At 48.3% G+C, this 26,864-nt stretch overlaps 1 protein-coding gene across 4 annotated transcripts in view; it reads right to left on the minus strand.

Moving 5' to 3' along the window:
* Positions 1-3,279: 3,279 nt before the first annotated feature.
* The window catches only part of CMKLR1 (chemerin chemokine-like receptor 1), a 44,861-nt gene continuing 21,276 nt past the window's right edge, over positions 3,280-26,864 (minus strand). For all 4 annotated transcript variants that reach the window (XM_081203181.1, XM_081203180.1, XM_081203178.1 and 1 more), the window contains one exon: positions 3,280-8,163. In XM_081203181.1, the coding sequence (XP_081059307.1) occupies positions 7,072-8,160 (1,089 nt within the window). In that variant the 5' untranslated portion in view covers positions 8,161-8,163 and the 3' untranslated portion in view covers positions 3,280-7,071. The remainder of the gene's footprint in view (positions 8,164-26,864) is intronic.

The raw sequence follows: 26,864 nt of genomic DNA on the forward strand, positions 1-26,864 counted from the left end.
GGGCAATTTCAAAAGTCTATACAGTGGTACCCCGCAAGACGAATGCCTCGCAAGACAGAAAACCCGCAAGACGAAAGGGTTTTCTGTTTTGGAGGCGCTTCGCAAGACGAATTTCCCTATGGGCTTGCATTTCAAGACGAAAGCCCATAGGGAAATGCTGGCGGTCGGGAGCAAAGACTTTCGCCCACAGCCGGCCTTCAGAAGAGGACCTCTTCTGAAGGCCGGCGAAGGGCAAAAGTCTTTGCTCCCCCCCCCGCCTGCCTTCCCCCCGCCTGCCCCGGGCGATTTTAAAATGCTGGCGGGCGGGAGCGAAGCGTTCGCTGCCGACCCCCAGCATTTTAAAATCTCCCCGTGTCCCGGGGAGATTTTAAAATGCTGGGGGACAGGGGGAGATTTTAAAATGCTGGGGACCCCCAGCATTTTAAAATCTCCCCGGGAAGCGCTCCCGCTGCCCCCGGACCTCTTTTGAAGCAAGCGGCTGCGCTTCTCCCCGCAGCCGCTTGCTTCAAAAGAGGTCCCGGACGTCTTTTGAAGCAAGCGGCTGCGGGGAGATCGCTTCTCTCCGCAGCCGCTTTCTTCAAAAGAGGTCCGGGGGCAGCGGGAGCGCTTCCCGCTGCCCCCGGACCTCTTTTGAAGCAAGGGGCGGTGGGGAGAAGCGATCTCCCCATGCTCCGAAGCCGGGCGGGGGGGTGGGAACACCTGCCCCAGCCACCCCGCTTCGGAACGCTGCTCCGAAGCGGGGTGGGGGGGTGGGAACACCTGCCCCAGCCACCCCGCTTCGGAACGCTGCTCCGAAGCGGGGTGGGGGGGCGGGAGCACCTGCCCCAGCTGCCGGGCTTCGTAGCGCTGCTGCGAAGCCGGGCGGGGGGTGGGAACACCTGCCCCAGCCCCCCGCTTCGGAACGCTGCTCCGAAGCGGGGTGGGGGGGCGGGAGCACCTGCCCCAGCCGCCGGGCTTCGTAGCGCTGCTGGGAAGCCGGGCGGGGGGTGGGAACACCTGCCCCAGCCACCCCGCTTCGGAACGCTGCTCCGAAGCGGGGTGGGGGGGCGGGAGCACCTGCCCCAGCCGCCGGGCTTCGTAGCGCTGCTGCGAAGCCGGGCGGGGGGGGTGGGAACACCTTCTGAAGGCGGGCGGGGGGCGAAAGTCTTTGTCCCCCCCTGCCTGCCTTCCCAGGGGCTTTTAAATCGCCCCGGACAGTGGAGAAGTCCTCCGCTGTCCGCGGCGATTTTAAAATGCCGCCCGCCAGCATTTTAAGATCGCCCGGACAGCGGAGAAGTCCTCCGCTGTCCCAGGGTTTTTTTAAAATGCTGGGGGTGAGAAGAAAAGCCCTTGTCCCCCCCCCCCAGCCTTCAGAAGAGGTCCGGGGACAGACTGTCCCCGGACCTGGTCTGAAGGCGGTTTCCCTAGGAACGCATTAATTGATTTTCAATGCATTCCTATGGGAAACCGTGCATCGCAAGACGAAAAAACCGCAAGACGAAGAGACTTGCGGAACGAATTAATTTCGTCTTGCGAGGCACCACTGTATAAGGGCTTGCGCACCATTGTTCTGGGTTCCTCCTCCCTCCTGCGTGTGGTGAGGGGAGCACCCTGTTGCAACAGTTGAATAAAGATCAGGCCTACTAGCTGCTTTGCTTCTCAATATTCTCTGCTTGGCCTCTGTTATTTTCTCCTACCGATAGGGAACCCACTTAAGGACTCTATACGGGCTCTTGGATAGGGACGTGGGTGGCGCTGTGGGTTAAACCACAGAGTCTAGGACTTGCCGATTAGAAGGCCGGCAGTTCGAATCCCCATGACGGGGTGAGCTCCCGTTGCTCGGTCCCTGCTCCTGCTAACCTAGCAGTTTGAAAGCACCCTAAAAAGTGCAAGTAGATAAATAGGTACCGCTCCGGCGGGAAGGTAAACGGTGTTTCCATGCGCTGCTCTGGTTCGCCAGAAGCGGCTTAGTCATGGGGGCCACATGACCCGGAAGCTGTACGCCGGCTCCCTCGGTCAATAAAGCCAGATGAGCGCCGCAACCCCAGAGTCGGTCACAACTGGACCTAATGGTCAGGGGTCCCTTTACCTTTTTACGGGTTCTTGGAAACCCCATAGGGGAAAAGGAACAGATTTTTTCTATATCAGCGGTAACAGGAGGCCTGCAGCTTACATGAATGTGTCTTTTTACATTCCAGGGGTCTGGGCGCAAAGGCAAAATTGTGCCAAGTCAGAAGGACCCCTGGAAATGTCCCTCCTCCCACCTGTTCGAAGGCAGCGTGCCAAGAGTGCCATACTTGGTGGCCTCTGGGAGATCTTGGGAGCCTCGCAGGGCCCTAGCGTGATTTTCCTGGGGGCATGGGTGCCAACTTGAATAAAATATTGGGGGGGCAGGTAAGCACCACCTCACATAATCAATCGCACAACACATCAGACACACACCATTTGAATGACAATGCCCATTAAATTGGGGGAGTGCCCCTCTCAAATATTTAATTGGGGGGGCTGAAGGGATCTGGGCCTCTTGGAGTTGACTTCTCTGCCTGGAGGCTGGCTGACAAGGGGGGAGCATGGAAAGCTCTTTTCATGCCTGGTTTTCTTACTGCAGCATAGGTGCCAACTCTTGGGGGCCAAGGTCCCTTTGCCTCCCCCCCCCAAAATTAGGGGAACCGCAGGGCTTACCTGGGTCCCCCAAAATTTTATGCAAGTTGGCACTTCTGCCTTGCAGAAAGAGCTTTTTATTTATTTATTTTTGTAATAATTTCCATTGCATTTTCTGTTTTACAGTTTCAAATGAGCGTTTTACAAACTTTAAAATATCCAGTGACTTCCCCTCTTCTTTTTCCATGCTTCCATTTTACGTATCATACATGCCTGCATATTTTACTACAACCCTTCAAATCAATTTCCCACCTTTACATCCATGAAAAATTATTTACGGGTCTCTGGAGGCTCTCGTGAGATCTCTCAAGCGACCCCTTCTGGCAGTTCTTTCGCCCTCTTTCTATTGATCCGCTATATTTTTCAACGGAGCATGCAAGGCTGCGATCGCATAAATAAACTGTGCACCAGGTTTTGGGACTCCTGTATGGAGGTGGCAGAGCCGTCACCTCAGGGCAGCACATTTTCAGTTTACTTTTGAGCCACAACTCTTTGCGAGAAAGTGCGCCGGTCAAATCGATCTTCATAGAATCCCACCTCTGGTTTTTGCTCACCGCCCCAGCCCCGTCGGTGAAATCGTGAATTATCTCCCAAATTAGCTGCACGTGAAATTGGATAGACAGAATGGCTCACCCCACCTTTTGTAGAAAAGATTTATTAATGGACTATGAAATATTAACAGAAAAGACAACAAGAAGAGCAAGAAAGTTGCTCGACAGGCTCCGTGAAACAACAAATCCCTGAAGCATGATTTATACCCATGGGACTTCACACTCCTTTCACTTCAATCAAATCCTCCACTGGGGGGGGGGCAGGTGTGTGTGTGTGTGTGTGTGTGTGTGTGTGTGACATTTCCTGAATATGTATTAGAGAACTCAGGGACCGTCATCTCACATAGGTCTATTCATGTGGGAGATTCAAACCACCAAGAACCAGTTGTCTGTGTAGTAGAATCAGCTGGGGCCTGAGAATCCTGCCTTTCTTTTTTGAAACTCAAGTAGCTAGCCCTCATGCTTTGTCAGAGAACTTTGAAATCAAGTAGGCAGTGCGCAGCTCTGCTGTGTTGCTCCACCTGTCTACAAAACCCGTTTTATTGATCTATAACAGTTCTCCTGGCACAGCGGTGAAGACCTGTGGCCCCCTCCCCAAATACTGCTGTGCTAAAACTCCCACCTGGAGACCCCAGATTCAGCCGCCCCTGCTCTGACCATAAAACCCTCTCGTCCATCATTAAAAAACCACGACTCTCCCTTTGGCATCTCAAAGGAGCAAAATGAAACATTATCTGGTGTGATAAGGATTTTGAGATCTTAGATATATGGTAATGTTCAGAAGTGTACCAACCAAGCACGTACATAGATCAGAACAGGAAGACCGACCTGAAACCATTTTGATTCCCAAACTGACCAAATGTTTTCTCTGCAAGGAGGGGGGGGGGGTTCAGGGAGCCTTCCCATTGTCTCAGGAATTGAGTAATCAGCATTTTAATGGGTGATAGGCTATCAGGAAAGGCAATCAGGAAAGGCAATCAAATAACCTGGCAAACAGGAAAAACAACATTCAAATTTCTGTTTAAGATTGCCTTTTCTGTTATGTAGGTATGATGTATCTGAGGGGTGGTCTTAGGTTACACCCCTTCTGTGATGTATGTATGATGTTTATGGGGGTAGCCTTGATCTACAGGGTGGCAATTTCAAAAGTCTTTGTAAGGCCTTGCGCGCCATTTTTCTGGGTTCCTCCTCTCTCCTGCGTGTGAGGGGAGCACCCTGTTGCAACAGATCAATTAAGATCAGGCTTACTAGCTGCTTTGCGTCTCAATATTCTCTGGTTGGCCTCTGTTATTTTCTCCTACCAATAGGGAACCTATGTAAGGACTCTGTATGGGCTCTTGGATACCCTATAAGGGAAAAGGGCAATTTTGTTTACAACACTGGGTACGGGGCAGAAGATTCATCCTGAATCTTTGGCTGTGTTTGAAGCAGGGTCTTGGAAACCTTTGGCCTGGAGTCAGGAGAAATGCAGCCTCGTGGACCCTCCCCCAAAAGATGGTCTTTCCTTTAGCACCAGAGTTTCATTTTCTAAGCCGTTTTCATGCACCAGAAGTGGGAGACTATTTTGGCCTGGAGGGGCCCGACCCTTATCTAAGCCCAACCCCATGGGTCAGCTTTGATGTCAGGTGATTTATAGGTGGGCGGTCCCATCCACGGAAACATGGCGGGGCAGTGGGGGGGGAGTGTCTGCTTAGCCACTGCATTCTGCGTGGTACATGGACCCAGAAGGACTGAACTCTACCCCCACCCCACCCCACCCATCAGCAGACATCGGCCAGTGGCACCAGCTGACTGTCAGCTGCCTGTGGTTTGGCCTGGCGGGTCTGGGGAAATGGCCTCATGCGGAAAATTGGGCCCCCTGGCAGAAGGTTGGCAGAAGGTTAAAATGAATTCGGGAGAAGGGTGGGGAATTCTTAGGATGCAGCACAGCCGCATGACGACGGAGCGTGCCCAGGGGGCTCAGAATGCTGCACTGTTTTCTGGGGATGGAACCAGCAGTGGTGTAGTGGTTAAGAGCGGTGGACTCGTAATCTGGCGAACCGGGTTCGCTTCCCCGCTCCTCCGCATGTCGTCGAAACATGACGTCTGATCTCCCTGGAGACCTAGAGATGTAATGTTGGACTGCTTTGCCTCTTCCATTTGACAAATGTTTTGTGTCACTGGGAAGGCGGTAATTCTGTATGGATTTCCTATGGATGTTTGTAAGGGACCCCTGACCATTAGGTCCAGTCGTGGCCGACTCTGGGGTTGCGGCGCTCATCTCGCTTTATTGGCCGAGGGAGCCGGCGTACAGATTCTGGGTCGTGTGGCCAGCATGACTAAGCCGCTTCTGGAGAACCAGAGATGCTCACGGAAATGCCGTTTACCTTCCTGCCGGAGTGGTACCTATTTATCTACTTGCACTTGGAAGTGCTTTCAAACTGCTAGGTTGGCAGGAGTTGGGACTGAGCAACGGGAGCTCACCCCGTCGCGGGGATTCGAACCGCCGACCTTCTGTTCGGCAAGCCCTAGGCTCTGTGGTTTAACATCCCATGGATGTTTGTATGTGATGCCAATAAAAGGTTTGATGATGATGATGATGGCATGCAGCTGCTGGGTGACCTTGGGCCAGTCACACTTCTTTGAAGTCTCTCAGCCCCACTCACCTCACAGAGTGTGTGTTGTGGGGGAGGAAGGGAAAAGGAGATTGTTTGCCATTTTGAGACTCCTTAAGGGGAGTGAAAGGCGGGGTATCAAGTCCAAACTCTTCACCAGGGGGAGGGGGAACGGAACGGCATCTCCGTGAAAAGAGCATGGCTGGCTGGCTTTCCGAACAGCAGGATGCCAGGCTGCAGATCCCATTTTGTTCCCATTTTGATATGAAAAATGTGAGAATTTGGCTTTGTCATTGGGGTCAACAATGGGGGCGAATGCACTGTGAGCGGAACTACGTTGCAGATATTTAGAAAAATGAGTGCTTTTTGTCATTTTGGCTACACCAGTTGTACATGGTTTGGTGGAGTTGCTAAGAGGTCAGTCGGGGCATGAATGGGCAGCCATTCCATCAGACGGCTTCAGCAGAAGAGACAGGAAGCAGGACTCATTTCATTGGCTTCCCTGGAGGCCCACCTCTGTCAGGCATCTCCTGCCCCTGAACTGCACCCAACTGGTCATTGTAGGAACCACTGTTTAAGAATAGGTGCCTGAGTTTGATTGTTTCCTCTTCCCTCCCCTGCCCTTGCCCCTTGTGTGTCGTGTTGTTGCTGTTGTTTTCTGGATTGTAAACCTGTGGGCAGGAATTGGCTTGTTTTGACTGATTGTATATAAGACACTCTGCAAGCCTTTTTGGCTGAAGAGCCAGGGTACAAGTGGTCTAAATAAATGAAATAATAAACGAATTTGAGGATACAAATACTGCTTTGGAAGCAGCACTGCCTGATTGCTTCTGTGCCGTCTGCAACATGCATAGTTGCAATCAGATTATTGCTATTTTAAAAACTAAGCCTACAGTGTTCTGTCTGCTCCAGCCTATTAAAAATCTGTCCTACACTTTCAAATGTTTGGCGCAAGGAAGCATGAACAACAAAGTTTATTCCATAGTTCCTGTACTTCCATTACTGAAGGATAGATTGATGCAGGAAAGTTTAATTTTGAAGACTTGGCCTTGAAGCTTGCATGGGTGACTATGGGCAAATGTTTATGGGATGGCCTTTGTGATTTATCCCATGAGGATGAATGACAGGATTGTATTGATATGATACATAACTCTTTTTTGGGAACCATTGAAAATTTAGAAGCCCTGGGAATATCAGATTGTAGTTGGAAAACCCACTCTGCAATATCCAACCTCCTCCTTGCCTCTGTGAGCAGACCAACAGATGTGTATATTCTACAGCTCAGCTCAGACTAGAATTGTCTCCTTTTCAGTCATTGAAGAGGGTTTTGTGAAGCTCCTGCGGGCAATAGTTGAATGGACAGTGTCCTCACTCAGCGCATTGGCCAGCCTGGAGAGGACAGTCACCTTAAACTTTTTGAAATCTTGGCCCATGAAGACATAAAGAACAGGGTTCATGCAACTGTTGGAAACAGCAATGGCTGTGACAATTGGTATTCCATTCTCAAGGACGGCTTTGCTGAGAAACTGGTGCTGGGTTTCCATGAGGTTGAGGACATGGTATGGGCACCAACAGAAGAAAAAAGTCATTATAATGGCAATGATGATTCTCAAGGGCTTTTTGGACTTGGCGAGGCGGTTTCTTTTCAGACGGACAATAATGATAATGTAACACACCGTGATGACAGTCATTGGTACTATGAAACCAGCCAGGAATCGCAGAATGGTGACTGTCTTATGCCTCTTTTCATCTAGATGGTGGTGAGCTGAAAGGCTGGACAAAGAGTAGTTGTTAAAACAAATGACACGATCTTGATGTGCTGCTGTGTCCCGAAAAACAAGGGCAGGAGAACTCAACAGAAAGCCAAGAACCCAGATGAGGGCACACAGCAACCAAGCAATCTTAGGATTCCGGTGGTTTTGAGACCAGACTGGAAAAGCCACCGAGATGCAGCGATCGATGCTGATCATGGTCAACAAGAACACACTGGTGTACATATTGAGAACAAGAAGGAAGGTGTTGACCTTACACATCCCTTTGCCAAAGACCCAGTGGTAGCCCATGGCGGTGTAGGCAATGTTCAAGGGCAGGAAGACATTGAAGAGGAAGTCGGCCACCGCCAAATTCAGGAACCAGATGGCGTTGACCGACTTCTTCATCTTGAGCGTGATGACGGAAATGACCAAGCCGTTGCCCAGGAGGCCCAGGATGCAAGTGACCGTGAAGATTAGGAGAGCAAGGATTCGAGTGATGAATGTAAAGTCTTGGGCTGATTCCTTCGTCCGGTGGCTTTCATCAGTGGTGACGTAGTAGTCGTCATTGTAGTAGCGGCTTGAATCATCGTAGTAGTCCGTTAAATTATCAGGTAGATCCATGACCTGTTGGAACACAGATTGGTGAAAAAGTTAACTTTGTGCAAGCACCACTTGCAGGGCAAACTCCAAAAGAGAGGAGCAGAGACAGCTGGAGCCCCCTAAATTTGGCCCTGGCGGTAGACTCCTGGAATGATTGGGGAGAGGGAGGAGCCCTATTCAAGCATGCTACTTGCGTGTAGTGCCTCTGTGTAAGTGAGGATGAGCCCTCTAAGGTCTAACAGCCATGCCACTACGCCCACCACTCTGCACAGGTTGGAGGGCAAAGTTTGGCTTGCCCTGATCACCTGTAGGTTGCCTGCATAGGTGAACATGATGCTTGAACAGGTTTAAAGACTGCAGCTGTAAACAAGAGAGGCTAACTGACAAAGGAGAGGGAGAGTTGCAGTAAGGGCCGGCTCAAGACATTTTGCTACCCAAGGCAAAGGACAAGATGGGACAAGAGATACACAGTAAAATGCTTCATGAGAGATATTTGTAAGAGGAGCGTTGTGTGCTGATTGGCTAAGGGTGGAGTGCGACAGCTGGAACAGGTTGTGGGGAAAGAGTGAGCTGGGTTTTCGGGGGAGAAGGAGAAGGCTGGTTGTTGTGGGTCCTGAGGATTAGGGGATAGGATTAGCATTAGGGTTTGCATTAGGAATAGGGTTTTAATTATATGTTAAAATACAAAGTATTCAAACACAGGTATTAGAAACAAATCACATAAGAAGCTGCTGTATTCAGCTTTTACTTGAGTAATAAAGTTTTGCTGTTCCAAGCACGTCTCATATTTGGCCAAGCTATCAAGAGATAATGGTGTTTTTATGGTGGCAACAGAGCACCAGTAATTAGGGTTTTCAAAGGCCAGAACTGGGAGCCTTCAATATATTTATTGCCCGGTCTTCACCCTAAGTTCCCAGGTTGGGTTACAGAATTAAAACACAATATTAAAAACCAATTAAAACAACCTGCAGCCGTAAAAATAAAGCGGGTCCTAAAAATACATGCCTCAAAATAATTTTGCAAAAGGAAGTAAGAGTTACAGAGAAGGTATACCGATTTTACTGCATATAAGACGGGAAGATATAAGACTTCATATATCCAATGAAGCTTCCAAGCCCTACATTCCTGGAATTCCTTCCACCAGATTGTAATTTTCAAGCTGCACACAATCAGCTCTCTCACTCTTGTTATCAGTGGTTGTGAAACTTTGAGTTCGTTGGAAGTGTATTTGGAGTTTTCCCATGGAAATATGTAAACATGTGAATCTACCTTTTACTGAGTTAGACCACTGTTCTGTCTCATACAACACTGACCACACTGACTGGCTTACAGCTCCCCTGAGTTTCAGGCAATAACCTTTCTGAGTCTTCCGGCATACAATTCTATGTCTGCATGAGTCGTGTCCGTTGATGCTGAGAATTGAACCTCGGACAATACAAAACAGACGCTCAGTCCAAAATCAATCAGGGCGGTCAAGACACCTTCCTCACTACTGCAGATTTCTCTTTGCAATGCACAGAGGAGTGTTGGGAGTGTTCTGGATAAAGGACATAAGGAGATTAGTGTGGCATTTCCTCTGCCCTGGAGTAGTTTACAATTCATATGATAACTAATGACATCATTTGCAATATTCAGAACTGATGTCGAAGACAATAGAGATGCGTCTATGAAGTGGTAGTGCAGCCTGACCAAAAACCCAGCAGCGTGGCTGCGAAAGTGAGTCAGGATAAAGCATTCTAATTTACAGCACTTTTCCTTTTGTCTCTGGCTGAGACCAGTGAAGTTTTTTCAGATGCAGAGGCGCAGTTCTCCAGGGCCACAGGGGGTTATTGACCCCTTACTTAACTACCACATTCTCTGCTCTATAAGACGCACCAGACCATAAGACGCACCTAGTTTTTGGAGGAGGAAAACAAGGAAAAAAATATTCTGAATCTCAGAAGCCAGAACAACAAGAGGGACCGCTTTGCAGCGAAAGCAGCAATCCCTCTTGCTGTTCTGGCTTCTGGGATAGCTGCGCAGCCTGCACTCGCTCCATAGGACGCACACACATTTCCCCTTACTTTTTAGGAGGGAAAAAGTGAGTCTTATAGAGCAAAAAATACCGTAAGTCCTACTGAGTTTGAGGGCCCCAATGCCAGCCTTACAGTGCCATCCTATTTGTGCTTACTCAGAAATAAGCCCCCTATATTTTCTGTGTTTCTGAGCAGTTGTCCTTTTTAATGGACTCATTAGAGCAGTGGTGTCCAAACTTTTTTCAAAGAGGGCCAGATTTGATGATGTGAAGGGCCGTGAGGGCCGACCGAAGGGCTGTTGAACTTTTTTTAGGATTGTAGTTGTTGAGCTTTTTTATGATTTTACCCCAAAGTTATTGAGCGTTTTTTAGGGTTGAAGTTGTTGAGGTTTTTTTTTAGGATTTTACCCTAGGATATAAACTGCCACAGGGGCTGAATTAAACCGACCAGTGGGCCGGATTAGACTCCCAAAACATGCCTACATTAGAGGGTGTCTGGAAGCGAAGCTGTGAAGAAAGTGTTGGGAAGCTGCTGGGGAGACGGGGGCATTTAGCAGGCCCCCAGCTGGCTCCAGCCACCGGCCGGCAGCTATGCAAACTCCGGTTCCCAGAGCAGCATCAATCGGCGACACGAGCCTCCAAAACGTTCAGAAGCTGTACACGCTCTTATCAGCAAAGTGAATAAATCCTCACAACAGAAGCGGCGGACAGAGACATGTGTAAGCATTATTTACAGGCGTTTATTCAGCATAGTTCAGGAACAAAGGAAAAACATGTCTGCTTCCCTTCGTGTCCAGCAAAACAGCAGTATAGCAAAAGCAATATACAAACGGAAGTTCCCAGCAAACCTATGCTGGAAGTAAACAGGCATGTGACACACAACAGTCATGCCTGTTCCTTTTAAGGTGGAACAGAACTATATCCTAACATCCTCCCCCTTTCCGTGTAACCCATAGTACCTGTGGTTCAACCCAATTGCAACCTCTGTACATAAACCTTAAGTTGCTCTCTGGTAACAACTTTAGACAACAGATCTGCAGGAATTTCGTTTCCTGGCATGTAGGACACCTGAATGAATCCTTTTTGAATACACTCTCTTGCACGATGTAACTTTATCTGCAAGTATTTGGTTCTTTGCTTGCAACTTTCTGAGTTCAGCAAAGCCAAACAGGATCTATTGTCTTGATACACCTGTATAGGACATTTCACAGACACTCTGATGTCCTTAAACAGTTGCATCAACCATTCACAATCCATGAGTGAAAATGACAGAGCATTGAGTTCTGCTTCACAGGAACTTAGGCTTACTGTCATCTGCTTTTTGCACAGCCAGTCAAAGGTGTTGCCATGGTTTATGGTCCTATCACCTCCCCCATCCCGCAAGTTTGCAGTTGCAGGCAATGTCAGGGCAAAGCCCAAGAAGACACACACACACACACACACACACACACACACGCCTACATGGCAAGGCAGGCAGGCTGACTGTGGTTCCTCTGCCTTGTCAGAGTTCGCAGAGTTCTTCTCTCACCCACAAGGCTGCCTCAGCACATTTGCTAAACCACCAGACAGTGTGTCCCAAATTAGAAGCCTCCAACTTCCTGACTCAGTTGCTGCCCACCATGTTAGCAGCGGCGAGAAAACAAGCAGGCAGCGAGAATGCCCGTGTCACAGGGCCAGGGAATAACTCCAACACGGTTTTCGTAAGGGAAAGTCCTCTTGTTTTACAGTGGAGCAGCACAAAACAGGCTATTGAAGCAGCATTTTCAGTCTGTGTGGCAAAGGGGGCCTTCTTGTCTCCGACATTTCAGTGCCAATGAAAAAGACAAAGCACTTGGTTGCCTGTGAATTGTAATTACAGGTAGGTAGCCGTGTTGCTCTGCCGTAGTCGAAACAAAATAAAAAAAATTCCTTCCAGTAGCACCTTAGAGACCAACTAAGTTTGTTCCTGGTATGAGCTTTCGTGTGCATGCACACTTCTTCAGATACCTGCAGAAGATATCAGATATGGTATCTGAAAAAGTGTGCATGCACATGAAAGCTCATACCAAGAACAAACTTAGTTGGTCTCTAAGGTCCTACGAGAAGGGGGGGGGTTATTTTGTGAATTGTAAGGCAGAAAGCATCCATTGCACAAATGGACCAATCTTCTCCTCCACCCCTAATTATTCTGTAATCTACCTCATGATTTGTAATCCCCCATGATTTGTAGTAGGGTTGGGCTGCATTTTAATGCATACCTAATTCACACATCCCTAAACAACACAAGAAGGGGAACTACAGCTGTCCTTTAACATTCACACACAGAATCATAGAATTGTGGGGTTGGAAGGGACCCTGAGGACCATCTTGGCCTACTCCCTGCAAGCAGGGAAATGTTGGACCAAGTCACCCAGTGAACTTCATGGCTGAGCAGGGATATGGACACTGCCCCCCCCCAGGTCCTACTTAGTTCAGTGGGTGGCGCTGTGGTCTAAACCACTGAGACTCTTGGGCTTGCCAATCAGAAGGTCGGTGGTTTGAATCCCCACAACAGAGGGAGCTCCCGTTGCTCTGCCCCAGCTCCTGCCAACCTAGCAGTTCGAAAACATGTCAAAGTGCAAGTAGATAAATAGGTACCACTGTGGCGGGAAGGTAAATGACGTTTCTGTGTGTCACGGTTTTTCGTTGCTCCAGAAGCAGTTTAGTCATGATGGCCACATGACTCAGAAAGCTGTCTGTGGACAAACACCGGCTCCCTTGGCATGAAAGAGAGATGAGCACCACAACCCCATAGTTGCCTTTGACTGGACTTAACCGTCCAGGGGTCCTTTACCTTTTACTTAGTTCAGCAGTCTAACCACATCAACACACAGGCATCTCCCTCTCAAAGTCAAACTTCATCATATCCAAGGCTGGCCAACTTACCTTGGCACTTGAGAGTAAAAATCCACTAATAATAAATTAAACAACTGACAATTTGCAGTTCTTCCATCACACACCCCTCTGCTTCATGGTGGGGCTGGCTTTCCCCCCATCCTTCCCAAGCTTTCTGGAGTGGGGAGGGATGGGGTGCAGTGACGTAGTGTTGGGGGTGCCAGGGGGGCCGTTGCCCTGGGCGCTTATAAGGGGGCGTAAACCAGGTGCCACCCACAGAGATCCAGCCCATGTGCACCCGCCCATCAGTGGCGAGGGCTGGGGAACGTGAAGGATGCTCTTCAACTTCCATGCCCCACCCCACGGTCTGAGCCACCCCACACCCCGGGCACTGGCAGACAGTGGTACGCCCCTGATGGGGTGGAAGCAGAAAGGTACCAACATCAGAACCCAAAAGCAACAAGCCGGAATAAACACGCAAAGAAACTTTGTCATTGGAGTTTGGCTGCGAGGCAGTCCGGACATGTAATTAACGGCAATCGCAAGCAGATGTGTAAAGAACATCTGCCGGGAGGTCTCACACTCCCACTGGCTGGCCTGAATTCCTGACGCTGCTCATAAAGCCCAGCGGCCAACAGAGTGGTTCCTTTCCCAAAGTCAGAGCTGGCTCTGTTCCTTCCTGGACGGAACTTGATGCAGCCAGCACCCTTTCCTCTTCGCAGCCAGCTGCGTTCAGACTTTCTGCTGTCAAATGCTTCATACTTAGACATTAAAGCATGGAGATAGCACGTCTCCAGCAGTTACATCACCTTCCGTACTGAATGAGCCTTTGTATTTCTTTTGGCCCTCGTGGAAGAATCCATAACGTTATACAAATCTCTGGTGTGGCTGCCTTGGGAACACTGTGTACAGCTCTGGTTGCCTCACCTCAGAAAGAGTGAAGCAGAGTTGGAGAAAGTTCAGGAAAGGGCTACCAAAATGATCAAAACCACTCAGTCCAACATTCTGTTCTCGCAGCTAGCCTTCTCTATTTATAGTCTCTCATATATATGAGCTGCGGAGCTAAAGAAGGCCAACTTTCATAGGTGAGCTTCAAATAAACAGGAAATGTCGCAATTGACTACAGGCCTATAATTTAGCTCAATTACGGGGTTATGGGGTGGGGCGGGAATCCATTAGTCAGAAGAAACTGAAAGGTCTTTTAAGGCAAATATCTATCCAAAGGCAACAACCTTTCAAGATATGGCAGCAGCTTAAAGACATTTATTATGGCATCAGCCAGGGCCCATTTTGCTGGCTACATCTCATCCTTAGAAAGATGAAGTAGGCCTGAAGTTTGAATTCCCCACGCCCAAAGCCAGAAGGGATGAGATCTTTACATGGACGGAAAGAGAGAAGTGGCAAAAAGTACAAAGCGTTATAGGAATTCAAATATACAGTGGTACCTTGGGTTACAGACACTTCAGGTTATGCGTTTTCGGGTTGCGCACTGTGCCGAACCCGGAAGTACTGGAACGGGTTACTTCCAGGTTTCGGCGCTCGCGCATGAGCATAAACACTTAATCACGCTTTGCACATGCGCAGAAGTGCCAAATTGCAACCTGCGCATGTGCAGACACGCCACTGCGGGTTGCGAACGTGCATCCCACACGGATCATGTTCGCAACCCGAGGCTCCACTGTAGGATAAATGTTGATAACTGCACAAGGTAAACACACATACATAAGTATATAGACCACATGTCTAAAACAGTACAGGAGAGCAATCCCAAAGCCATCTTGGCTCTTCTAAAGAATCTCAATATTTCCTCTGCCTCCTTAATCCCCCTTGCCCGAGAAAACGTAGGCAGATAGCAATCAGGGGAAGTTCCTGAAGAGATTCCTCTCCTATATCTATCAACCTCCTTTGTATTAATTGTCATTGTTTGCCCAGATGCTCCACATTGAGCAATGTCTGACAGGCATCCCGGTTGTTTTATCAAATGCTAATGTTTTGTGTAAACTGTGTCTGGAATTATGAATCTGGAATCCTCAGGAATATCACCCCTTGGCCTGCCTGAGCCACAATAACCCCACCTTACAGTATGTGTGATGCAATTTCTGACTGTTTATAGAGGGGATGTCCTCAGAGCCGTCTTTCCTATTGGGCTTATTGGCGCGTTGCACCAGGGCGCTGGCCTCTCAGGGGCGCCCCGGCGAGTGGGGGAACTGCGTGGCTTTGTCGGCAACCTCACCTTTCCCTGCACACCTGCCAGCTGTGCCGTGTCAACCATATGGCTGGCGGGCATGCAGCTTCCTTCCCAAGCCTCCGTGGAAGGAGAGCGATCCCTGCAGAGGCTTGGGAAAAGGTGACAACTCTGGGAAACGGGGGGGGGGGGCGTGTCTTTGCACCATGGCACCGGATATGCTTAAGACAGCCCTGGATGTCCTCCTTCTCCACGCCAAAATGCAAACCCTTTAAAAGAGATGTTTCTTCTTGGTTAAGAGCGGTAGTCACGTAATCTGGGGAACCGGGTTCGTGTCTCCGCTCCTCCACATGCAACTGCTGGGTGACCTTGGGCCAGTCACACTTCTGTGAAGTCTCTCAGCCCCACTCACCTCACAGAGTGTTTGTTGTGGGGGAGGAAGGGAAAGGAGAATGTTAGCCGCTTTGAGACTCCTGAAGGGGAGTGAAAGGCGGGATATCAAATCCAAACTCTTCTTCTTCTTCTCTTGCCTCCTTGCTAGGAGGGGAACGGAACTCTGCTGCAACAGAAAAATAAAGATCTGCCTTTTTTTCACTGCATCCTGCCTCCATCCATTCATCTCTAACCAATCATGGACTTAGGGAACTCAGTCCCTTGGGGAGCTGGGCTGCAAAAGCCAACCACCCCTATTTTTGTATATCAAAAGAAACAACAACAATCCCAAAGCACTTTCTCACTTTGCAGGCTGCTTCTGGTCGGATAGGAAAAGAAACCCTTTTTCTTCCTCTCTCTCGAGGGAGAATTTGTGGACATCCAATGAACGCTGGGAGATTCAAGACAGAGAAAAGAAAGTACTTTTTTATGCAGTGCATAAACTATGGAACTTGCTTCCACAAGGAAGCAGTGATGGCCACAGTGTTGGATGGCTTTAAAAGAGGATTGGACAAATTAATGGAGGAGGGTGGTGTGATGGCCTAGGACTCGGGCTTGGACTCGGACCCAGAGGAGTCTCAGTCTGCTCCGGATCCTTTGCCTCAGGCATCGCCTGAACCAAGTCTGCGGCCTGATCCTGAAGAGCTCCAGTCTGCACAGCTTCCCCTGCAACAAGCACCAGCTGGGCCGAGTCAGGGGCCTGAGCCTGCCCTGGCTCCAGATGCGGGGATTACCTCATTGCCTTCAGCTGGGCCATCACTTACAGCTGCTCCACTACCAGTTGGGTCAGGGGAGGCTGAGGCAGCCCATGGGTCTAGTAACCCACCGACATCTCCCGAGCTGCAGAGACTAAGGTCTGAGAGAAGGAGAGACCTGAGTACTCGCAGGAGGAGTGCTCGCCTTCGGGCGAGACAGGGAGGTGAGTTGCGGGGGGATCAGGACTAGCTGTTACCCCAACAAAGATAAAAGGCTGTCAGACCCCACTCCAGGTTGTGGGAGCAACATTGCTGTATGCCAAATCCTGCCCCTGTCCTTGCCTGGTTTCCTGCCTCGTGTCCTGTCTTGACCCTGTCAGACCGACTCCTAGCGGAACCATCGGATTCTGGACCAAACCTGGACCGCGATTCTTGGGTTACCCCCAGGCCCAGCATAGGTGGCTAATAACCACATTTGGTTATGCTCTGCCTACCCAGTCCAAGGCAGCAATGCTTCTGAAAATACCAGTTGCTGGAAAACACAGGAGGGGAGAGTCCTCTTGAGATCGAATCCTGCTTATGGGTTTCCCATAAAGGGCATGAGAAGAGGATGCTGGACTAGATGGGCCATTGGCCTGATCCAGCAGGCTCTTCTTAACGTCCTTATGAGTTGCAGTCCATTTGGACTTCAAACACCTGTCGATTCTATTCTCCATTTCACCCCAACACCTTGAGAAAGACCTACAATACAGTGGACTCTCGGGTTGCAAATGTGATCTGTGCAGGATGCATGTTTGCAACCTGCAGCGATAGCAACCCGCAGTGGCACGTCTGCACATGTGTGGGTTGCAATTTGGCGCTTCTGCTCATGTGCAAAGCGCGATTTAGCACCTCTGCACATGCACAACCGCTGAAACCCGGAAGTAACCTGTTCCACTACTTCCTGGTTTCGGCAGTCCGCAACCCAAAAAAACGCAACCTGAAGCGTCTGTAACCCGAGGTATGACTGTACAGCCATTTTCCTCCAGGTTCAAATACAGTGGTACCTCAGGATGCGAACGGGAACCGTTCCGGAGCCCCGTTCACATCCTGAAGTGAATGCAACCCGCAACTGTGCGTCTGCGGGTCATGATTCGCCGCTTCTGCACATGCACATGACATCATTTTGATCGTCTGCGCATGCGCGAGCAGCGAACGCATTCTGTTACTTCCGGGTCGCTGCGGAGCGCAACCCGAAGGCGCTCAACAACTTCAACCCGAGGTATGACTGTAGATGACATGTGAGCGCCAGTCCTTCCTGGGAGTGGGAAAGAAACAATCATGTTTCGAGCGACAAAACAACAAAATAAAATTGCACGAGATGTGGTAGAAGTAGGAGGCCAACGTGATTGCAACGGCCTCATGTGATGTTCCCCAAATAGACAGCTGAAGACGTCCATTTCTGTTAACTTCCTCTCATCAAGCCATCCTATTGCTCATTTTCCACCTGGCATGCTATAGTTGTCCCTCCCTGCCTCCATCAAGGACTCCATTCTCATTCCGAAAAGATATTGTTGCCTGTCAGTCCAACCTCTGAGTGGCAAGAGACTCCCAAGGCTTCCTGCACTTACTCAGGGTTCAGTTTCCTTGGGATGAAGGTCCACGGAGATTGTGGTGTCTTCAGGACATACCTTCTACCCCCACAGATTCAAGATCCCAAGAATCGGGAGGGACTCAGAGCATCATCCAAACAGACCCCCACCCACCCACTCACAACAATATTTGGAAGGGTCTGGCATTCAGATGGCTGAGAAGACTGCCAAAAATATAACCTGTTTCCTAGACGCAAACCTAAAACCGTGCTTGGTGAGCAGTGGAAGAGACGCTTTAAGACAAATCCAGACTTGTTGTCACCAAAGGCAAAATAATGCTCACTGAATTTGAGGGATTCAAGCCTAGCACAGGTCTCTTGAACAAAGGCCTTCTGAATGACTGTGATGTTTTCACCACCACAATGGCTTAAAATTCAGAGCCAATCTACCCTTGAGTGCAGTTACAGATAGGTAGCCGTGTTGGTCTGTCATAGTCAAAATAAAAAAATTCCTTCCAGTAGCACAGATACCTGAAGAAGTGTTATCTGAAGAAGTGTGCATGCACACGAAAGCTCATACCAAGAACTAACTTAGTTGGTCTTTAAGGTGCTACTGGAAGGAATTTTATTATTTTTACCCTTGAGTGGTAGACCAGATCACAGAATTCTGGACCACACAGCTTTAGGCTGAAACTGGAGAAGGCGTATTTTTAATGTTCCCTGCATGGAGAAATCTAGTACAGCAGAGAGAAAGGTTTCATGCATCCCTCTCCCTGACTTCCTACTTTATATACTGAAGTGAGATGGTTGGTGTGTGTGCATGTTTTAAAAAAGAAATCTCATGAGGACCATCTGAATATATGAGTCACCACTTGAGAAGCACATACAGTGGTGCCTCGCAAGACGAAAAGAATCCGTTCTGTGATTCTCTTCGTCTAGCGGTTTTTTCGTCTTGCGAAGCAAGCCCATTGACGGATTAGCGGATTAGCGCTATTAGCGGCTTATCGGCTTATCGGATCAGCTGATAAGCGGCTTAGCGGCTTAGAAAAAGGGGGGGAGGGAAAAAAACCCGCAGGAACTCGCAAGACATTTTCGTCTTGCAAAGCAAGCCCATAGGAGATTCGTTTTGTGAAGCACCTCCAAAACGGAAAACTCTTTCGTCTAGCGAGTTTTCCGTCTTGCGAGGCATTCGTCTTGCGGGGCACCACTGTAATTCAGAGGACTGCTCATTCTATCTCTCTACAGACAGAGCAACCAAAATGGCAAGGAGCCACTGCCCCAGATCCTCTATCTGACCCCAACCATGGACCAGTATGTTTCTCCCATTCTTCCTTCCATCCCAATTTCCCATTTGGTACCAGCAATCTGTCACAGCTCTCTAAGCCCTAGAGTCTGTTTATCTTTCAAGATACAATACAGACTTCTCTGTTTGTTTTCCAAAGTCATTACTTTCCAGAATGGAGATAAGGATGTGTGCAGAGTTTGGGAGTGGGGGAGGCTTTTGTGAACTTAGCATCGCTGGCTCTGCTCAAAAGATATCTGGAACAGAGGGGGAAGAAAAGAAAAACAGGACCAGAATCCAGGGTTCTGAGGTCAAGATGAGACTTCACTGTAATGACATGGCAACACCCTGACCACTGCAGCCTATTATTATTATTATTATTATTATTATTATTATTATTATTAGCCACCCATCTGACTGGGTTGCCCCAACCACCCTGGGTGGCTCCCAGCAAAATAGCCTGGAGAAGAGGAGGTTAAGGGGTGATATGATAGCCATGTTCAAATATATAAAAGGATGTCACATAGAGGAGGGAGAAAGGTTGTTTTCTGCTGCTCCTGAGAAGCGGACACGGAGCAATGGATCCAAACTACAAGAAAGAAGATTCCACCTAAACATTAGGAAGAACTTCCTGACAGTAAGAGCTGTTCGACAGTGGAATTTGCTGCCAAGGAGTGTGGTGGAGTCTCCTACTTTGGAGGTCTTTAAGCAGAGGCTTGACAACCATATGTCAGGAGTGCTCTGATGGTGTTTCCTGCTTGGCAGGGGGTTGGACTCGATGGCCCTTGTGGTCTCTTCCAACTCTATGATTCTATGATTAAAGCCCATGTGCTAGTAAACTTGAGGCTGGATTACTGCAGTGCTTTCTACGTTGGGCTGCCCTTGGGCCCCATTTGGAAGTTCCAGCTGGTGTAGAATATAGGTGCCAGATTGCTGGTGGGAACATCTACTCAATAACACAGGACACCATTCTTAATGCCTCTGTACTGGCTGCCCATCTACTAGGGAGCTAGGTTTGAGTTCCTTGTACAGTGGTACCTTGGTTTTCAAATGTAATCTGTTCTGGAAGTCCATTCGACTTCTGAAACATTCAAAAACCAAGGTGCGTCTTCCGATTGGTGCAGGCGCCCTGGAAACAATAGCCGACAGCCACATCGGACATTTGGCTTCCAAAAAACGTTCAAATACCGGAACACTTACTTCCAGGTTTTTGGCATTTGGGAGCCAAAATGTTCGAGTACCAAGGCGTTCGAGAACCAAGGTTCCACTGTATTAATTTATGAAGCCCTGAACAACTTAGGTCCAGGGTACCCTAAGGATATCCTTAACCCTTCTATCCCAGCTTTGCTCGCTAAAATCACTTTGGGAGTGTTGCTGGTCGTTCCCCAAGTCTTGTTAAAAGGTGACATGAAAGAAGTTTATCAAATTAAGCCTGGCATGGAGAAAGTGGATACAGAGAGGTTTCCCTTCCTCTCTCACTAGAACTTTTGGACATCCAATGAACTGAATGATTCCGGACAGATGAGAGATATTTCTAACCGTTCCCCAGTCCCGATTTAGCAGCCCTCAGTAGCAAGCAACTGGCCGGGAGTGGCAATTTCCTCCTCAATAAATATCCAAGCCGGACGTTAATTAAAACCTTTCGATGCTGATCTCATCAGTCCAGCTCAGCACTCCCTGCAGACGGCTCATACATTTTAATGGGAGGTGTCTGCCACTCTGCGTTTGTTCAGAGAGAGAAGTGGACTCCATGAAATCTTTGGGCTGCAAAGCGTGGGAAGGTGGATTCTCCTACCACCACGATCTCTTGGCTGCTGCACAAGAACCGGAGAGATCAGCACTCTGGTTTTTCCAAGTGGCCTTGCCTTGCAATGGCGAGGCTGGAGTCCAGCTGAAAGTGGTTCTTAGCTGGGGCTGCGGCTGTTTGCTGCCTCCCAGTACAGACAGATAATAATAATAATAATAATAATAATAATAATAATAATAATAATAATAATAATAATAATAATAATTTATTATTTATACCCCGCCCATCTGGCTGAGTTTCCCCAGCCACTCTGGGCGGCTCCCAATCAAGTGTTAAAAACAGTACAGCGTTAAATATTAAAAACTTCCCTGAACAGGGCTGCCTTCAGATGTCTTTTGAAGGTAGGATAGCTGCTTATTTCCTTCACATCTGAAGGAAGGGTGCTCCACAGGGTGGGGTGGGCGCCACTACCAAGTAGGCCCTCTGTCTGGTTCCCTGTAACCTCACTTCTCGCAATGAGGGAACTCCCAGAAGGCCCTTGGGCTGAACGATGGGAGTGGAGATGCTCCTTCAGGTATACAGGACCGAGATCATTTTTGCAGGTGTTCAATTGTAAGTCCACCTCATCCTGTTCCTGCATCATTCTGTGTTGGGTCTGCGAAAAAGTCCTCAGTGCATAGCACAAGGATGGAAGAATGAGGAAATCCCAACAAAAGAACAGTGGCAAGAGAAATTGATGACTTATGCAGAACTGGCTAAACTGACATACGAATTGCGAGACAAGGACAACTGTGACTTGAAGGAAGAATGGGAGCTTTTTACAAATTATTTAAAAAGACAACAAAATGAACTGGACTCCTTGGCAGGGTTTGAATAAACACACACAAATTTATTGGTTGATAACATGATAGATAATGTAAGGATATGTACAAGTTTATAACATGTCGAGAACAACATGTGCTGAGAAATCAGAGAGAGGAGCTGAGGGAAGTATTTGGGGGGGGGAGGGTTGGATGGGGGGATGGGGGAAAGGGGGAGAAAAGATGAATATGATATGTTGTGAAAATGTGGTTTTGTAGGAATTGTTAATAAAAAGAAAAAAGAAAAAGTCCTCAGGGCAAAAACAGACACAAAGAGGGAGAGAGGCTTGTTGTTGTCGTTTAGTCATTTAGTCGTGTCCGACTCTTCGTGACCCCATGGACCAGAGCACGCCAGGCACTCCTGTCTTCCACTGCCTCCCACAGTTTGGTCAAACTCATGCTGGTAGCTTCGAGAACACTGTCCAACCATCTCGTCTTCTGTCGTCCCCTTCTCCTTGTGCCCTCCATCTTTCCCAACATCAGGGTCTTTTCCAGGGAGTCTTCTCTTCTCATGAGGTGAGTATTGGAGCCTCAGCTTCAGGATCTGTCCTTCCAGCCACAAAGAGGGAGAAGAGAGGAGGCAGGTGTGTATTTTTGCTCCCTACACACATCCCTTTGACTCAGCAATACCAGGCACGCCCTTGGGAAGGAACATCTTTCATTCCGGTATGTTCTGTACCTCAGAAGAACACTTGATGGAGAGTTCAGGCTTTTCTTCTGCCGCTCTAGAGGGGAGGACTCGAAACCAACGGGTTTAAACAACAAGAAAGGAGAGTCTGACTAAACATTTGGAAGAACTTTCTGGCAACGAGAGCTGTTCAAGAGGGGAATGGGCTCCCTCAGAAGGTGGTGGGCTCTTCTTCCTTGGTGGCCTTTAAGCAGAAGTTGGATGGCCATCTGTCAGGGGTGCTTTAGCTGAGATCCCTGTGTTGCAGGCGGGTTGGGCTAGATGACCCTTGAGGTCCCTTCCGTGATTCTGTGGTTTCCTCCAGGCAGCTCTGCCACACATTTGTAAACTGCCGGCATCCACCAAGCACTTTCCAAGCCCCGACTTGCCAGCTGGAAAGATAGAGGGTGACAAAACGTTGTTTCATGCTTCCCTTGATAAATGCCAGAGAGGGCTTTGCACACTGGCATGCACACAGATGGAGAGAAAAATCTCCTTCCCCCACTCCGCTGCTCCTATCTCTGGAGATTTCCAATCAGGAAAGGTTCTGTTTTTCACCTGAAGTGTGGGTCGCGTTGCACACAGATTCAACTCCAAGCCTTCCCTCTGTAAGTCTGCGTTAGGCTGCTTCTCCAGGGACAGAGGGCGGTCGTGGAAGGAGGCAAAGGTGGTTTGATGCTGACAGGTGTGTCCAAGATGGGGCAACAGAGGAATGGAAGGGACAGGGAATGCTGTGTCTAGAGCACAGACTGAGCCAATATATAGAGGTGTAGTGGTTACAGCATCAGACCTCGACCTGGGAGAGACCTGGGTTCAAATTCCAACTTGCCCACGAAGCTCACAGGGTGACCATGATCCAGTCACAGCCTCTCTGCCTAACCTACTCCAGAGGGTTGTTGTGGAGATTTCATGAGGAGGGGTAGAACCATGTACAGTGGTACCTTGGGTTAAGTACTTAATTCGTTCCAGAGGTCCGTTCTTAACCTGAAACTGTTCTTAACCTGAAGCACCACTTTAGCTAATGGGGCCTCCCACTGCCGCCACACGATTTCTGTACTCATCCTGAAGCAAAGTTCTTAACCTGAGGTACTATTTCTGGGTTAGCGGAGTCTGTAACCTGAAACGTATGTAACCTGAAGCGTATGTAACCCAAGGTACCACTGTATTTGAAGATGGCTATCACATCACCTCTTGGGGCTTATCCACGTTTACCAGTCCTTTATGCTTTCCTTGCATTGTTCACACTTTCCCCATGAAAACCCACTCTCTAAAGCTGAATTGGAGCAAATGGCAATCCTCCAAAAACCCAAATTGCCATTTGTTGCACTTCAGCTTTAAAGAGCAGGTTTTTGCAAGGAGAGCTCTGGTGTGCAGGGCTCTCATGGAGCTTTAAAGTCAAACATGGAGCTTTAAAGTAAGGATCTGTGCCTGGAAAGAGCAGGGCAAAAGGTAATGGTGGCTAAGCCCTCAATCTTCTCTTCTCTAGGCTTTAAATGCGAGCTGTTGGGTGGTGGTGGTGCAAAGTCTGGTGTTTGAGATGCACTCTTTCCATGGATGGGAATCCGTTTGCTCCTTTGCATGGTTCTGAGCTTCAATTGCTAAAGGCAGACCTTTAGAAGGTGGCAGATCGAAGGCAGATCTTTGGCACTGCACTCCATGAAGACACCGGCAGGGTTTTTTTATTGGCCTCTTTTACCATCTGCGGACTGGAAGCAATGCTAAAATTAATAGCAGCCAATATAGCAAAATAACAGAAGATGAAGGGAATGTCAGAAACCCCTGGAGCAGGCTGGGCTCCTTCTTTGCTCTTTTTTTATTTTTTTTAAATAATTTTTATTGGTTTTTCACCTTTTATGAATACATAACACACACAGAAAAAACAAAAGACGAAAACATGTATAATTTCAGAAAATCCTACTTTCTTAACCTTGTTCCTTGACTCCCCCCCCCCCTTCATGCATCCCAATTCCCATAATTGTGTCAGCAAATTGGTATTTCTCCTCTTAACCATCTTAATATTACCTCTTTTATTAAAGAAAAAAAAAGTTTTTTCTAAGTTGGACTCAAATTCCCTTCCATCGATTTCCCATTTTGTCTTAAGTAAAGGTCAAATTAACTAAACCCAAAAGTCCTGAGTGTTTTTAACGTTCTATCCTTCCCTCCCTCCCATCCCCGGTTTTCGTCCCTTCCCCAGTACATGTCCAAAATAACAGTTCTTAGCCTGGATTCCTCACGTCCGAGGCTTTCAAGTCTCTTTCAGTCCCTCTCCGCCGGTCTTGTTGGTAGTCCTTTATATTGGTCGTCGAATCTCGAAGGAGTTCTGTCCCCATCAAACCAGGTTCTCTTCCCACAAGGACATTTGAAAACAACTGCTGCAAAAGTTCCGCAGGCCATGCATCTTCAGAGTCAGAGTGAAGGCCCCAATCATATTTCTTCTTTATTTTAAGTTCCTGTATTCCATATACTCCCGGGGCCTCCTCCTTCGTCTTTTGCATCTTTCGCAGATTTGTAGCCAATGTAATCCAAAAGTCTCCTTGCTTATATTCCACTGGTGTAAGCTTCTGGTTGGTACTTTCCATCTTTGCTTTCTCTTTTCCTTGTTTAGTCTCCTCCACTTCTTGAGTTATCATTTCCGACTCAGCTGCAGATTCTTTCTCATTCAGGTCCTCAATACATTCAGCAGAGCTGCTTGTTCCAGAGGTCAAGGTCATGAGTTGTTTATTCATAGCCAGACTCTGCTCTTGTAAAATTCCCACCAAATGAAACATTCTTTCAATTTCCACTAGTAACTTTCCATCCACAGCCATTGTAATGTCACAGAGTTCCCCCTAGAGGGAATCTGGTTACTTAATAATCTTTCTCCAATAATCCTCTGACTTGTTGTTGTTACTTTATTTCCAACAATTTTAGTTCTTTGCTCTTATCCACTGTCTGCAATGCGTGTTCAAAAAAGAAGTCTTCGCTAAGGACATCTCCTGCAGAATCAAGCTGAGAATGCATCCAATGGGGGAAAATAAATCCCTGATGATTCTTATATTGCCCACTGCTCAGGAAATAAGTTTTGTGCTGGAATTGGAGAACTCGCTGAGTTCATTTTCACAGATGATCTGGTTCTGGTTGGCCTTTCATGTGGGGGTGTCCACCCATGTACAGCTTTCTCTGTGGATGTCGGGACAAGCTGTTCTGGTTCCATGATGATCTAAGCCAGGACTGAGGAACTTGTGGACCTCCAGATGTTAAAAACAAAATAAAATTACACATCACTTGGGAAGACAGGCAAACTAATGCCAGTGTACTGGAAGAAGCAAAGATCACCAGCATCGAAGCAATGATTTTTCAGCATCAACTTCGTTGGACTGTTGTGTGCGTGCCTGATCATCGTCTTCCAAAGCAACTGCTCTATTCCTAACTTAAAAATGGAAAGCGTAATGCTGGTGGTCAACAAAAGAGGTTTAAAGACTCTCCCGAGGCAAATCTTTAAAAATGTAGGATAAACACCGACAACTGGGGAACACTGGCCTGTGAGCGCTCCAGTCGGAGAACAGCCTTTACCAAAGGTATAATGGGCTTTGAAGATGCTCAAACTCAGAACGCAAGGGAGAAATGTGCTAAGAGGAAGGCACGCTTAGCAAATCCATACCGTGATCAACTCCCTCCTGGAAACCTATGTCCCCACTGTGGAAGGACATGTGGATCCAGAATTGGCCTCCAAAGTCACTTACGGACTCACTGTTAAAACCGTGTTTATGGAAGACAATCTTACTACGAATGATAAGAAGAAGAAGAAGAAGAAGAAGAAGAAGAAGAAGAAGAAGAAGAAGAAGAAGCCTTACAGCTCCCTTCATCCCTCACCATTGGCTATGCTGCCTGGGGCTGATGGGGCCCAGCAAGATTAGGAGGACCAGAATTTTTCCTGCAGTCTAAATACAGGATGAACAGGTGTCTCAGGTTCAGCACTGGGAATCCCCTTCCCACCAAAAAAACCTCCCAACAACTACTAATGAAGAGTTGATGTCCTTGTGAATTAACTATTTCTAGAGTCAACTTGACACAGGTGGCGCTGTGGGTTAAACCACAGAGCCTAGGGCTTGCCAATCAGAAGGTTGGCAGTTCGAATCCCCGTGATGGAGCGAGCTCCCGTTGCTCGGTCCCTGCTCCTGGCAACCTAGCAGTTCGAAAGCACCTCAAAGTGCAAGTAGACAAATAGGTACTACTCTGGCAGGAAGGTAAATGGTGTTTCCATGTACTGCTCTGGTTCACCAGAAGCGGCTTAGTCATGCTGGCCATATGACCCGGAAGCTGTACACCGGCTCCCTCCACCAGTAAAACGAGATGAGCGCCGCAACCCCAGAGTCGTTTGCGACTGGATCTAACGGTCAGAGGTTCCTTTACCTAGAGTCAACTTGGCTGCAGGATTTGG

This window comes from Podarcis bocagei, assembly GCF_964188305.1.
Source record: "Podarcis bocagei genome assembly, chromosome: 7".
NCBI classification, from domain to species: Eukaryota; Metazoa; Chordata; class Lepidosauria; order Squamata; family Lacertidae; genus Podarcis; species Podarcis bocagei.